Source organism: Melanostigma gelatinosum (assembly GCF_949748355.1).
Source record: "Melanostigma gelatinosum genome assembly, chromosome: 9".
Classification (NCBI taxonomy): domain Eukaryota; kingdom Metazoa; phylum Chordata; class Actinopteri; order Perciformes; family Zoarcidae; genus Melanostigma; species Melanostigma gelatinosum.
In genome coordinates this window covers 22,840,310-22,853,963 of record NC_136642.1, presented here as the reverse complement: position 1 = coordinate 22,853,963, position 13,654 = coordinate 22,840,310, and the positions used below count along the sequence as shown (strand labels likewise).

The window sequence follows — 13,654 nt, the reverse complement described above, 5'->3', positions numbered from 1 at the left end:
CAAAAAATATGTCAGTTGGGACGGAAGTGGAGTTTGGAGGGAGTTCTGGCAGTGGACGGAGAATGGCGAGAGTGCTGCAGAGCACTGTTGCGATTTCTTAAAGAAACGGGATTCGACCGTAGGATTTAGGTGGAAACAGTGAAGAAAAGGTTACCCTGAAACTGCACACTCCGGTACAGTAGGTGGCGGTATGCACCTATACAAGTTGGTTGCGACCCGCGAATCAAATTTAAAGAAGAAGAAGAAGAAGTAGTGAGTTAGTGTGGTCGCTGCACATGTGGTCGCATTACGTTCGTTCAGTGAGAGCAACAGGGAAAGAGCACAAGAGTCCCGTCGGTAGCACAAATAAAACGCCATACACCAGATAACATGAGACCAGGTAAGTTACAATATATAACAATGTGTTTAGTTGTTTATTTTATAATTTGAGTGTCTACTTTGTTTAGCTGTCTTCGGTGTGTTTGAAGTTAAACGCGCTGATAGGTGTTCGGCCTACTTCTCCACGCTGCTCCGTTAACCGCACGACAAACTGTTAGCAACTGAGATAAAAGTGTCGTCAAGTGTGTGGCGCTCTCTCCATGACTGTAGGTGACATGGAACGGCTAAAATAAATGTTCATGTTCGGTTAATGCGTAAATAAGCGTTCACCAGCAGCACACCGTGCAGCCCACGAGTCGCTAAACACACGTGTTCAGCCTCCCATCACCAGCACCAAACCAGCCACGAGCCCTCCGACTTTATCTGCTTAATGTGTTTTATGTCAAATTATTGCGCGTATTGCATTGTTTACTGTGCAAAGTCGGAGACGTTTGACGAGGCTACCTTTTTTCACGACACGAGGCTACAGCTCGAAAGGTAACGTTAGCTTCAGCTAACATTAGCCCGGATTGGAACCTCGTGTGGCCAGACTTGTACGTGTACCGCTATTTTAAACTTTAAACCCGGGGTGTGGGCGCACGTAGAACGTTTAATACATTTGATGTGATGTGGAAAAATAAGGTTGAATAAAATAACACCGCATAAATACCGTAAAATCGAATTGTAAACTGTACGCTGCGGTGTTTCGGGCAGCTAACGGAGTTGTACCCCAAACCGGACAGTTTTTAGCTAATGTTTCAATACAATTCACTTACAATGTTGATAAAAATGATCGTGTAATGTTGTCAGTTGATTTAATGGTGTTAAACTGAAGTTAAACGTCGTACCTTTCAAACGAAATATTGTTGTAATTATTAGTTAGCTTTGCCTTTACCAGAGTCGTTAAAACGATGCTAACACGGGTGAATTAGCCGTGCACTGCTCTTGGCCTAATCCGTACGGACTTCTATCCTCGTTGTAAACACTGGCTGCTGCTGATTTTTCGGGGATATTCGCTTGTTCCAGGGTCGCAAAAATGACCATCAATGCTGTCAACACATCCGGGACCGTAGTTCTGTCCTTCACAATAAGATATCACGCTTCAACAACTCCAAATGATGCAATAAAAGCTCCTTAATTTCCGTTCGAGCTGTTTAAGCGTCGCCCGAGCGTTCTTTCTGCTTTCTCTCATCAAAGTCACTTTCCTATAGTATTTAGACATATAAACGTCCATATATATTCATGAAATTTGACACACAGATAATTTGATATGTACGAATTAATATTATTTACGTTTGGTTGGCGATCGCCGACGAAAATGACAGCGTAATGACCGGAAAGGGCGTCACGACGGAATCGTTCGATACAGGCCAAGAGCAGCTAGCGCCGACCGAGGCAGGCCATCGTTACGTTAGCTAACACAGCAACAAAACGTTTTTCCTGGGCTTGACGGTAAGGTGTTCCATGTTGCCATTGGCTACCATTTTGAGAAATTTGCAACCAATTCTTGTCCTTACTTTTCAATATGTAAAACAAAGGATGGTCAAAACGTTCATTCCAATGATATATACTTTTAAATAATCAATAAATTATTTAGTGTAAATATTATTTAGATATTGCGGTTACAGTCAGAGCCGGAACCAGACAACGCTGCACGTGCGTTCAAGTATCTGTTTTAGACAACAGTGAAGCTAGATAGAAATCGTTTGACTAGCTCTCCGCCTGTTAACCACGATTAAAAGTTGGCACTGAGCCCCGTTTTGTTGGAGGTCCATTTTGTTTGTCTCGTGGTATTCCATTCCATAGACAGTCAGGGGTGGTAGTGTGTTTTAATAATAAAGCCAGCTAAAGGTAGCGGGAAAGAACAATGCTAACTGCTGAGTGTATGTAAACGATGCATGTTTCTTCAGAAAATAGACTTGTCTGTTACTCCTCAAACGATATGTCCACAGGGTAGCCTGAAATAAGCCACAGACCGCTCAGGCTTATTTCAGTGTCACATCTGCGGCCAGCTTTCTATTCTTTTTTTTACCACAGCACATTTTCATCACTGCTTGCTCTTCCAATCAACAGCTGTGGTGATGGAGTGCCGCTGTGATGAAATAAAATGTTGTTCTTCGTCACTACAGTATATTAGTGACGAATAGCCCCCCCCCCCCACATCTTTTGAAGAGATGCACAGGGGCTCTTTAGGATATGTGTGTTTTAACTCAGTCGGTACCCCCTAATGTCCCCCGTTATCTGTGTTTAATTTGAAGGGTTCAGTCCTCGCGGAGGACGAGGAGGCTTTGGTGATCGTGGAGGAAGAGGAGGCTCCGGTGATCGCGGAGGAAGAGGAGGCTTCGGTGACCGCGGAGGACGAGGAGGCTTCGGTGACCGCGGACGAGGAGGATTCAGAGGAGGAAGAGGTGAGACTGGGGGAAGTGGATGATAATATAAGTGTTGTCGCTGTCATGCCATCTGTATTATCGCATCATAACTGTGTTAGAAAATATAGAGTATTGTTTGTAATACTGTATCAATTGTCAAAAACACTTTTTTAATGAACAGTTTACATGCAGATTATCTGAGTCAATACTATGTGGAAAGATCAGTCCTGCATACGTGGATGTGTTTAACCTAAATACAGACTGAACTGTTTTTGACAGGAAGTGAAGTAATGAATGAGTAATGAAACGCAGCACATTTTGGGTATAACCTCCGATAAAAGCATGTGTGTTGGTATAACTAGGACACGGATCTATTTATAATGAGTGTTTTTTTTAGGTACATTCAGGTCCCCAGAAGGTGGAGGATTTCGTGGCCGTGGGGGTGGCAGAGGCGCACCGAGAGGGAGGGGCGGCGGCAGAGGAGCCTTCGGAGCAGGGAGGAAGGTCACAGTTGAGCCGCACAGACACGAAGGTTTGTTTTAATATGGTTTATATCCCATTTGGGCATCTACTTGTGCATACGGGTGGAATGGTACCTTAACTGTTAATTTGTTAGTTGCATTCGCTCTCTGCACGCAAAGAGAATGCAATCTACTTGACTAGGCACTGACTCGTGGTGCGTTTGTTTCCACTCAGGAGTGTTCATCTGCAGAGGGAAGGAGGATGCCCTAGTGACCAAGAACATGGTGGTGGGAGACTCTGTGTACGGAGAGAAGAGGATCAACGTTGAGGTGAGAACGTGGTTTCTCGCAGCACAGCGGTCGGATCCTAAATGCTGACCTTTGCCACATTGAAAAACGAATAGTTTCAAATAACTGTGGAGGAAAAAATTCCTACGCCCGCTTTGCATGAGTCTTTTACTGCTGAAATAAATAACACCGAATACCAGGTTGTCTTAAGTATTCTGTGCGCAGAGAAGGTTCAATCATCACAGCAGAATGCGTGCAGTCTCAGTGAGGAAGAACTGTTATTGTTCCATGGAGATTGTGGGCAGTCTCTTCTCCAATGTCCGGATTGGTGACTTTGAGACACAATAACAACAACTCTGCATTGGTCTTAAAGACTCCTGGTCTTGTGATTCAGCAGCTTTTGTGGCGAGACTGTGTTAAATGCTGTTTTTCTCTCTGTCTGTTAGGAAGGAGAGCTGAAGATTGAGTACAGAACCTGGAATCCGTTCCGCTCCAAGCTGGCAGCAGCCATCTTGGGAGGAGTAGACCAGATCCACATCAAGCCCGGATCAAAGGTCATGTACCTGGGAGCTGCGTCCGGCACCACGGTGTCCCATGTCTCTGACATTGTTGGACCGGTGAGTACAAGGAACTCTCAGTGCATCTCAAAAGTTTGAGTTGTCTTAATGTAAAGGAATCCAATAAAACGCATTCAGCAATCACCACGCAGCCCTTTTCCGTCAAACATTTCCAGGAACTTGAAATGATTAAAGTTCAGAATGGCCAAACTGCATGGTGCTAAATTCTCTAGAACACTGACCAGCCAGCCAAACCATAAAAATGTGTTATTTTTAAAGAACCCCCTACAGGTTTCATAGAAGTGACCCGTGTCTTGTGTGTTACAGGAGGGGCTGGTCTACGCTGTGGAGTTCTCCCATCGATCGGGTCGCGACCTTCTCAACGTGGCAAAGAAACGTACAAACATCATTCCAATCATCGAAGACGCCCGCCACCCACACAAATACCGCATGCTTGTTGGTAGGTAGTCCCGAACCACAGCAGTAACACTGCAGACGTTGTCATTGTTCCAAAAGGGAAAACTTGAGGCAGCTCATCAGGGATTAATAATATATTTTAGGGCTGCAACTAACGATTATTTTAATAATAGATTAATCGGGTGATTATTTTTCGATTAATCGGATTTTAAAAAGCATTCATTTCCAACCCTTTATTCAAAAACAGAACTGATCTTCAGAAAGTGCACAAACTGGTTGCTACTTGAACATCCCTGTGCTGTTAAAGTAATAATTAAAAAACAAATGGACTAACACAAAAAACATACACATGTGCACTAGGGGTGTAACGGTTCACAAAATTCATGGTTCGGTACGATACAGTGGAGCCACGTTTCGGTACAGTAGAAAACTATAAATGCCAGAGAAATGTACTTTATTTTAAAATATATTTATTCATTACAACTAACATAAAGTTATTCTTTGACGTTGAACAATGATGGAACGATACCTGAGTGACTCATCTTCTGGGGTGTCTTCTTAGCAACACATAAGCATAAAAAACAAAAACTGCTCCTTAATGTTATGTAGTATTGTTACTTACATCTTGCAAAAGATTTTTAATTTCAATGGGACTACCTGGTTAAATAAAGGTTTTTAAAAATATTTTTTATTTTTTATTTTTTTATATTCAAACTTATTCGATTCGTCATGCGTATCGAACCGTGAGCCTCGTACCGAACGGTTCAATACGAATATGCTTATTGTTACACCCCTAATGTGCACACAAATATGTATATTTTTGTTTAAAGGGACCTGAGCTGTCGGAACAATAAGTAATTTATAAAGAAAAATACAAATCAGAAAACTTAACAGGATTTGTTTGAACGTCAGAACTTGTTCTCTGCACTACACTCACAAACTGAATCATCACCGTGGTGCTCCCGTTCTCTGCCTCCACCGTGTTTCAGAACAATGTTACGGGTCCGATGCTCTTTCCTCTGTTGTAAATTGTTTGATCGCATGTTTACTTTTATTGTGAAGAGCATGAAAACGGAAGTGATTTTACTGTGAAGAGACAGGAAGTAGCATGATACTTGCTTCTTCACGACAACAATGATAACGTGAAAAGCTAACGTATATGTCGGGTGCAAGAGCGCGGTCTGTTCACTAACAGTTAAGCTGTTAAACTGCAAGTTTCAGGAAGTAAAGTGTTCCGTTCAAAACCAGACGTGTCTTGGTCGTCATTAGAAGCTCCACAACAACCTGCGCTGTGCTCCGCTCCTTATTTTTTCCTTCTTTTTTTTCCCCCTCAAACATCGCCGCGACTTATTGAGTGGCGTAATAATCGCGCGACACAACGAATCGATAATGAAATTTGATAATCGGTAATGAAAACTATTTTCATAGATTTTATCGATTCGTTGTTGCAGCCCTAATATATTTGCCTGTCAATGAGTACATGTGATTTTTTGTTTTTGACTGACCTAATAATTTACTGGTATCGTGACATCCGTAGTTCCAATAGCAGTCTGTTCTGAACCACAAATCCAACCACTTTACCTACACGATGCACACTTGAACATGGCGATAAATTTACATTATCGTCATGTAGCTTGGTGTATTGTTGTAATGGACAGGGAGAAAAACCTTAGTCAGTGGCTGGCTCATCTCAAACATGAAGCCAGCAATGAGTGACTGGTCAGTAATGGTCTCTCTCTCTCTAGGCATGGTGGATGTGATTTTTGCTGACGTTGCCCAGCCTGACCAGACGAGGATTGTTGCTTTGAACGCTCACAACTTCCTGAAGAACGGAGGACACTTTGTTATCTCCATCAAGGTACGCCGATGTCCGCAGCCCTCCAAACCGTTAACATGAAGCACTAAACAGCTCAGGCTCACTTAAGGTCACTTAAGGCTGGTCCACCTTTTTTAAGGTGGACCCGCTATTCTCCTTGAAGTGACATGCTGCTCCTGAGTTTTGCTTTTCTTTTATTATTTCTTTGAACAGTCTACCTCGCATTAATGGGTACAAATTAATTATTATTGTCAGTGAAATAAATGGTTGATTAACATTCCTACTGCAAACTATGCTGTTAGTATATGGGAAACACAAAGTGAATGTCAGCAATGTGTATAGATTGAATTGACCAAGTACTTTGTTGTAGCTGAACTAAGCTGCTTGTGACTCGTTTTAATCAGTTCCTTCATACTGAGTGTGTTGACTAAAATCTCTTTTTTTTTTTCTTCTTTTTTTTTTTTACTTCAGGCTAACTGCATAGACTCGACGGCGCCTCCAGAGGCAGTGTTTGCCTCAGAAGTGAAGAAGATGAGCTCTGAGAACATGAAACCACAGGAGCAGCTCACACTGGAGCCCTACGAGAGAGACCACGCCATAGTGGTGGGCATCTACAGGTACGCCACATCCCACTGTCCCCGAGCACAGCGCACTCTCACTATAGCACAGTTTTAGTCTAAACAAATACCTTCAAACTGTTGTAACGGGTAAAAGCGAACAGATAATCTTTGTCAGCAGACGTAGCAGTCTCTCCAGCTACTCTGACAGCAAACCAGACCAACTGACCCCGTGGTGGTGGTGCTCAGACACTCTTATGATGATTTCAGTAATTTATGAACAGATCAGATTAAGTATAAATGCATATCGGCTTGCTCTGAGGTTCACCGTAAAATCTTGGATCACTCTAAACCCCCCCCCCCCTTCTTTGGCAGCTCTAGTTTTCTGTCCCAGCTCATATGTATCTACTTAATAAGTTTGGCCCATTCCTGACAGGATTTTCAACCTTCTCTTCATCTTCAAATAAAATCCGTGGTAATATTTTCATCTTGATTGATCAATGATTAAAGTAGGACTTACCAGTCTGCATTAAGTTGCTGCGTTGACTACAGCTCCATCTGGTGGATTGTTAAAAAAGTGACCACACGTGAGCTAAAATAGGACTGCTAATTTCTATGGATAAGTGTGAATAGAGAGCTGCTTCTCCCCAGTCCTGTGTTTATGTACATGGACTCCTTACAGGGTTTTAATGAATCTGGGTTCAGTCGAAATAGTTGTTTCAAGATAATAATGTACCACACACTATACTTCTGATAATTCTTGACAAATCTATATTCAAATATAGACCGTCATATACACCAGTGCAGCTGAAGCTCTGCACACGTTACTCCTTAAAGGGATTTTTTAAAATATATAGTTTAGATCTTATTTACATAATTTCTATCGGTTATGACATTGTATCAATTACTAAAGTCATTCGACGGGATCTGCTAATAGAAGTCTTGACGGGTCAAAAAGCGTGAGCAGTCAGATGTTCAGATTTGTTGGATTCCAACCCATTGTTTATTCAGATGATCTAAACCACTTTATTTGGTGGAATGTTGCTAAGAATCCCTCGTTGTAAATTGGGGTGTCTGCAGTTGTTCTACAGTATCTGCAGGTAAACTCTAATAAACATTTAGCAGTTTGAGGTAGTGAGTACCGTGACCTGTTAAACAAAAAGGCGGTAAGTTGTGAATTAGGAACTATTAAACTGACATGAACAAATGGTCACGGTACTGCTCCATGACCAGGTTTATGAGTTTAGAAGTATTTTTCCTACTAATGTTCCCAGAGTTGAGTGACGGTGACATGGTTGACACACGCACCCCCCCCCCCCCCAAAACCGCTGCAGTCAGCTGGACACACAAGCGGTCTGCTCCTTTTCGTTTTTGTTTCCAACATATTGTGGTAACGCGCTCTTCTGTCTCTCCTCAGACCTGCACCCAAACAGAAGAAGTGAGGCGTGCTGATAAAGGCTCTGGGATTTCCAACCACCATCTTTTTATTCTTGGTCATCGCTCTCCTCTCCTGCCTCTCATACCACGAGACCAGCAAGCAGACTCAAACATGTCTGGGTTTCCTTCTTTTGACTTTCACTGCGGGAGTCTTTCTATAAACGATGAGGTTGGGAGCACATCGCATAACATTTGGTTGCCAGATTAGACTATGTCATGTCAGTAGTGCAAGTTTTCATAATATGTAGAGCTTCACCACCTTTCACACCTGTTGTGCACAAGTGATGCGTATATATCCAACTGATGATAAGGATGTTTCTGTGCAACTGCACACCAGGAAGACGAGTAGAAATTAATGACACTGTAAATTATCCAGTCTTGTGTGGTGAGTTGTAAGGGAATTATTTTTTAATTCACCTGCCGCTTGCTTGTGAACAGTGTACTGTCTAAGAAGTATTTCAAATAACAGAATAAACTGCTGCAAAGCTTTGTTGTATGACGTTGATGCTGTTAGGCAAGTTTAAATATCAGCTACATGGTTTTATTTTGGCTCCAGTGAGGTTTTTTGTTCAGTGCTTTTATTATAGCTCAACCCCGGTTTTGTACGGATATCCCAACTATCCACACATACAGCTCGGATGACTGGTGTTTGTGTACAATACATCATCTGTCAGAACTTGTCTACGGGCTTAATGTTGTGTACTTATTGCACAATACCCACACTTAGTTAAGGACCCTTAATGCTGATCTGTTTAGCGGTGAGGTGGTAAACGTGTGTACAGACAAATAGAGATGGTGCCTTTTCTCCACTCATGTAGTTTGACAGCAGAATCCTTCGTGTTCACAGAGTATGAAGGAGAGCGGTTGTAATTTGCAACAATGTATGCTTTGAACAGTTTATATATATATTTTTTTTGACATATAACGGCAACTTTGTTTTAATAAAATGTTTATGATTGCTATTTTTGATTGTTTCTGATCTTTGACTACACAAAATATTGCCTTTACGACCAATTCGTGGTTATTAAAAACAATGGACGTCCTCCTGTTAACAGATTTCCAAAAGTGACAATGTGTCGGTTCAGGTCCTTAGTGCAGCACCAGCATGTCTGAGATGTCGTTGGTATTAGTAAAACCTGGGTTTAGAACTCATACATTTGTCTTCAGTCCGCTAGTTTGAGTGAACCGGTCTTCCGATGCTGAGTGTTTGCTGTAAACGTTATTAAATGTAGAAGTTAAGCAACACCGTTAACTCCGCCGGCTCGCGTCAAACTGCCTCTGTGTCCTCGAAGCTCGTACGCGGACTCCGGGGAGTTCCGGTAGGGTTTTTGCTACATGAAACGAAAGTACAAACTACGTTAAATACCAACTTTTGGAAGTTACTTGGGTGACTGTCCGCGGTGGATTTGTTTTGGCAGCCATTTTGTGGGAACATTTCTCTGGAACGCGCTGGGCCGTACTTGCCTGGTGTCGGGAGTGCGCTCTCAATGCAGCCCCTCTCCTTTGACCGATATTAACATCACGGAGGGGCTGGCCAGCTCAGAGCTAGCTGTAGCTGTGCCTGCTAAAACACATTAACTTCTGCATAACGCCTGCCTGGATTGTCCAGCGGCCAAATCGGCTGGACGTTGCCCGACAAGCAGCCTGCAGTGTGCGGACTGTCTTCCTCTTAATTCCAATGGCAGTGTTTTATTAGACAGCTAGCATGCTAGCTAATAGCTAGCTAATGTTAGCTTCTTGCCTTTTAAATTAATATTTTAAAAAATTCTGACGGCCTTGTTAACCCGACCGGCCCACGCTGTAAATGTATGGTAGCATCTTGTATATCTGAGAATAAATCTTGGAACAAGTAAATTACGTTTGCTGAGTGGAGAGAAGAAGAGTTGGAGGTGGTCGAGGTGCCCACCTCCCCTTAGGCACGGCTAGCTGCGCCGGCAATCAGTCCCCATCCACAACCCGCTCTCTGCGCTCCGGAGAATAACACAATCTTACTGGAAACTAATTTCACTGGGATTTTATCGGCAAACAATTCTGCAAGACATTACTTGGATTTGTGCTGTGGAAGAGGGCCGCCTGACCCGGGGGAGGGGGCTCGGTTCGTGTGGACGGAGGGAGAGGGGTTCCGAACATGGCTGCTACTGAACATGGCTGGAGCTTGGTTCGACACACCGCCTGAGGTAAGACATAGCCGGTCGTTGGTATCTTTTTTCCCCATTGATGTATGAATTTGGGGTTGGTTGGTTCTTGTCTCTAATATCTGTGTTGGAGGTGTGACAGTCCATCAGTGGTAACAGTGCTTGGTAGCATGATGTTACCGCTTCCTTCGTTATTCGCCCCTGTCACCCGGCCTCGTGTCCCCATTCCTCTGCTGGTCAGGGGGGGGGTTAGGCTTCGGTGATATAAATGGGTTAATGTCGGCGTCGGACAATGGGTCGTGTTGAACAATTAAGGCTTGGCTGTCGTAACTACAGTAGCGGAGACGTGCAGTATGATGATGGACTACATAACGTTACCCCGTTTAAGCAGCATGCAATGTCCTCTAAGTCTAACGATAGCCCCTTGTAGTGTGCCGTTTTGTTTCTAACTGCTAACAATCTGGCGACTTCACCAAGTGTTGGGTTAGTCATAAAGAGGCGAACAATTGATGCGATCAGTGTGTGTGTGCGCGCGTGTGTGTGTGTATCTAGGCAAGCTTCAGTAGCAGAGGTATCGCGACCTGCCCTGAGTCAACGCACGACACCAAATAGAATGGAAAAGGATGCCGGTTAATAATGGGAGACATGTGAGATGGATGGATGTGTTGCTTCATACATATTCTCTCGTGTGTAGTAGGTGGTTATACCCCGAAGTGACATGTGGATGGCCAGCCGGCAACCCCCGACTGTCCTCTGCAGATCTGCAGCAATCATCTGCTAGAGCAGCTAAAGGCTAGCCGCTAGCTTAGCTACCGCATCAGCCCCAGCCCCTACCCTGCCCTGGAGTAGAGGCGCTCAGTTGCCGGGAGATGGCTGCTCCCAGGAAAGGAACAGGACTGTGAGGATGAGACCAGTGCTGATGCACAGCTGGAAGACATCTTGACATCTCCTCTCTGTCTGCCTATATATGGGGTCTCCTCTTTCTGTCAATGACTAACTACAGACGGCATGGTCTGAAATGTTGCCGATTTAAATACGGAGGTTTGTAAAAAATGATATACCCCCCCACACACACACACATGCACACACAAACCCTTGCTGAAGTTGGGGTTACTGCTTTTCTTTTTTTGATTCTCAAAATGGACATTTTCCCCCAACCTCTTCTTCTCCATCTCATTTTTTTCATTCATTCTTTCTCTTCTGAAATCATTTCTTCCTGCTATTGAACCACAAGTAAGCATGATTGTGTAGTCATTTATCCACTTCAATCAAGAGGGCCTCGTATAGGCCATTATGGGAATATCAGATGGGAGGAAGGACACGTTCCCTCAGGTTGAAGCTTCCCTCAGAAGTGTCCTGCTGACGAGTGAAGACGCGCTTACTCAATATTTGAGGTTCCAGTCGAATTTGACTTATAAATCCAGGCAGTGGCAGTGGCATTTAGCTACATGTGACTTATGTTGCGGGAAAAAGTCGTTCTGAAAATGTTCTCAACTAGCACGGAAAAAAACAGATTGAAATAAGTCTGAATGTTTTTTCCCCCGGTGGCTGCTAGGTTGTCCTGTACACATCCCATCACAGCATCAGTTGCACCGTCACAGAGGATCCAGTTAAAACGTTGACTTTGTGCCGCCTGCCAGCTATGGCGCTCTGGTCATAATGAAACCTGTTCCGGCTGAACCTGCTGCTAAGTTTCAGTTGGCCTCTAGTAGGCATAAGTAGGATAAAGCACCTGCGCCCACTCGGCGGATTATCCGCTTTACCATCACCAAGGTTTCACCAAATCAATTAAGTGCTTGGTGTTTATGTTAAACTCTACTCTGACACTGGTAACAACACTGTGGCCACAAAATGCACGAGGACACGATATCAAGTCTTGTCAAATGGATCCCATACTGGGTGCATAGTGGGAGTGGAGCATCTAGGAGCAGCTCTCTCTCTCTTGCTCTAAGATAACGCTCCATCCCACTGACACAATGTTAAGTCCATTCTGTGTCTTTTGGCCTCAAACAGCCAATGGACTAGATCCTTGACTGACAGCACAGCTGTGACAACAACTCGGACTGTGTGTGTGTGTGTGTGTGTGTGAGAGAGAGAGACGGGCAGCTCTGACACACTCATTGTTGGAATGCTGTTAAGCATTCTTTATTCAACTTCTTCTATTTCTTCCGTCGCACCGCTTCTCCTTCATTTTTTAAGCTACAGAAACCGTTCAACTATTAAAATGTTCAGCTCTTTCACCAGAGGTATGCTATGACTTTTTATATTTCTAACCTTTAAACTTTTTGAATTATTAAGCTTTTTATTTTTTCAATAGGATCTCTATGGAGAATATTTTCAAATGGCTTCAGGCACACAGGTGTTTGCGATGAAGCCAATTAGTGATGTTGATAAACACACAGAATCACAGACACACGCGCACATACACTCCTCTCCCTCTATCTCTCTGTGTGTCTCTCATACAGTCATTCAGGTCTTAGGGATCTTTAGAGGTCTTTCCCCCCTCCTCCACCCCCCCCACACACACACTACGACTACTACTTATTCTAATGCTACTAATACTTCTACTACTAATAATACTTCTACTTCAACTACAACTTCTACAACTATTACTACAACTATCACTACTTCTGAAATTTGTTTAAGCTACAGAAATTGTTCAAATATCAAAATGTTCAGCTCTTTCAGGAGAGGGGTGCTTTGACTTTTCATATTTGTAATCTTTAAACTTTTTGAATTCAGCTTTTTGCAATTTCTTTTGAATGGGATCTCTATGGAGAAAATCTTCAAATCCTGTTGTACTTCAACTTTCAAAGCCTTCTTCTTCCTCATACTTTCAGCTACAGACACCATAGTTAGACATTTCAACGAGAAGGTTTTTCAGCAGTGCAGTTTAAATGCTTTCGAGCTTCAACATTTTTCAAACAGATAGTCTCCCATTTCTTAATTTTCAGCAATTTTTTCACAATTAATTTCAGCTTTCAGCATTCCAACGCATTTTCAGCAGGAAATGCTTTTTCTAGTTCCAAAACTTAACCGGGAACTCTTGTGTCGCTTACCTTCCTCTTCATCCTCTACTTCCTGTCGTGGTCCCGTTCCGCTCCCGTCTCTCCACCACTCGGGGATAACGCCGCGGAAACTTTGTTCGACTCGAGCGGATGTTTCCGCCACTGCCTGGTGTGGATCTGTATCTGTTTTGCCTCTGTTCAGATCTGTCCATTGACTTTGTCCATTCATGTCCCTTCTTAATATTGATCACG

The 13,654-nt window shown here is 43.3% G+C and overlaps 2 protein-coding genes across 3 annotated transcripts in view; both read left to right on the top strand.

The window, feature by feature from the left end:
• Positions 1-242: 242 nt before the first annotated feature.
• fbl (fibrillarin) lies at positions 243-9,221 on the top strand. The gene is made up of 9 exons (XM_079275006.1): positions 243-379; positions 2,616-2,765; positions 3,124-3,258; positions 3,423-3,517; positions 3,922-4,092; positions 4,360-4,492; positions 6,195-6,307; positions 6,737-6,882; positions 8,240-9,221. Exons 1-9 carry the CDS (start codon positions 370-372, stop codon positions 8,262-8,264), a joined length of 978 nt encoding a protein of 325 aa, XP_079131132.1. The 5' UTR covers positions 243-369; the 3' UTR covers positions 8,265-9,221.
• Positions 9,222-9,767: 546 nt separating this feature from the next.
• dyrk1b (dual-specificity tyrosine-(Y)-phosphorylation regulated kinase 1B) overlaps positions 9,768-13,654 on the top strand; it is a 43,976-nt gene continuing 40,089 nt past the window's right edge. The window contains exon 1 of one of the 2 annotated variants that reach the window (XM_079275539.1): positions 9,768-10,436. The gene's annotated coding sequence lies outside the window, so the exon portion shown is untranslated. The remainder of the gene's footprint in view (positions 10,437-13,654) is intronic. The other variant, XM_079275538.1, reaches the window with a different exon arrangement.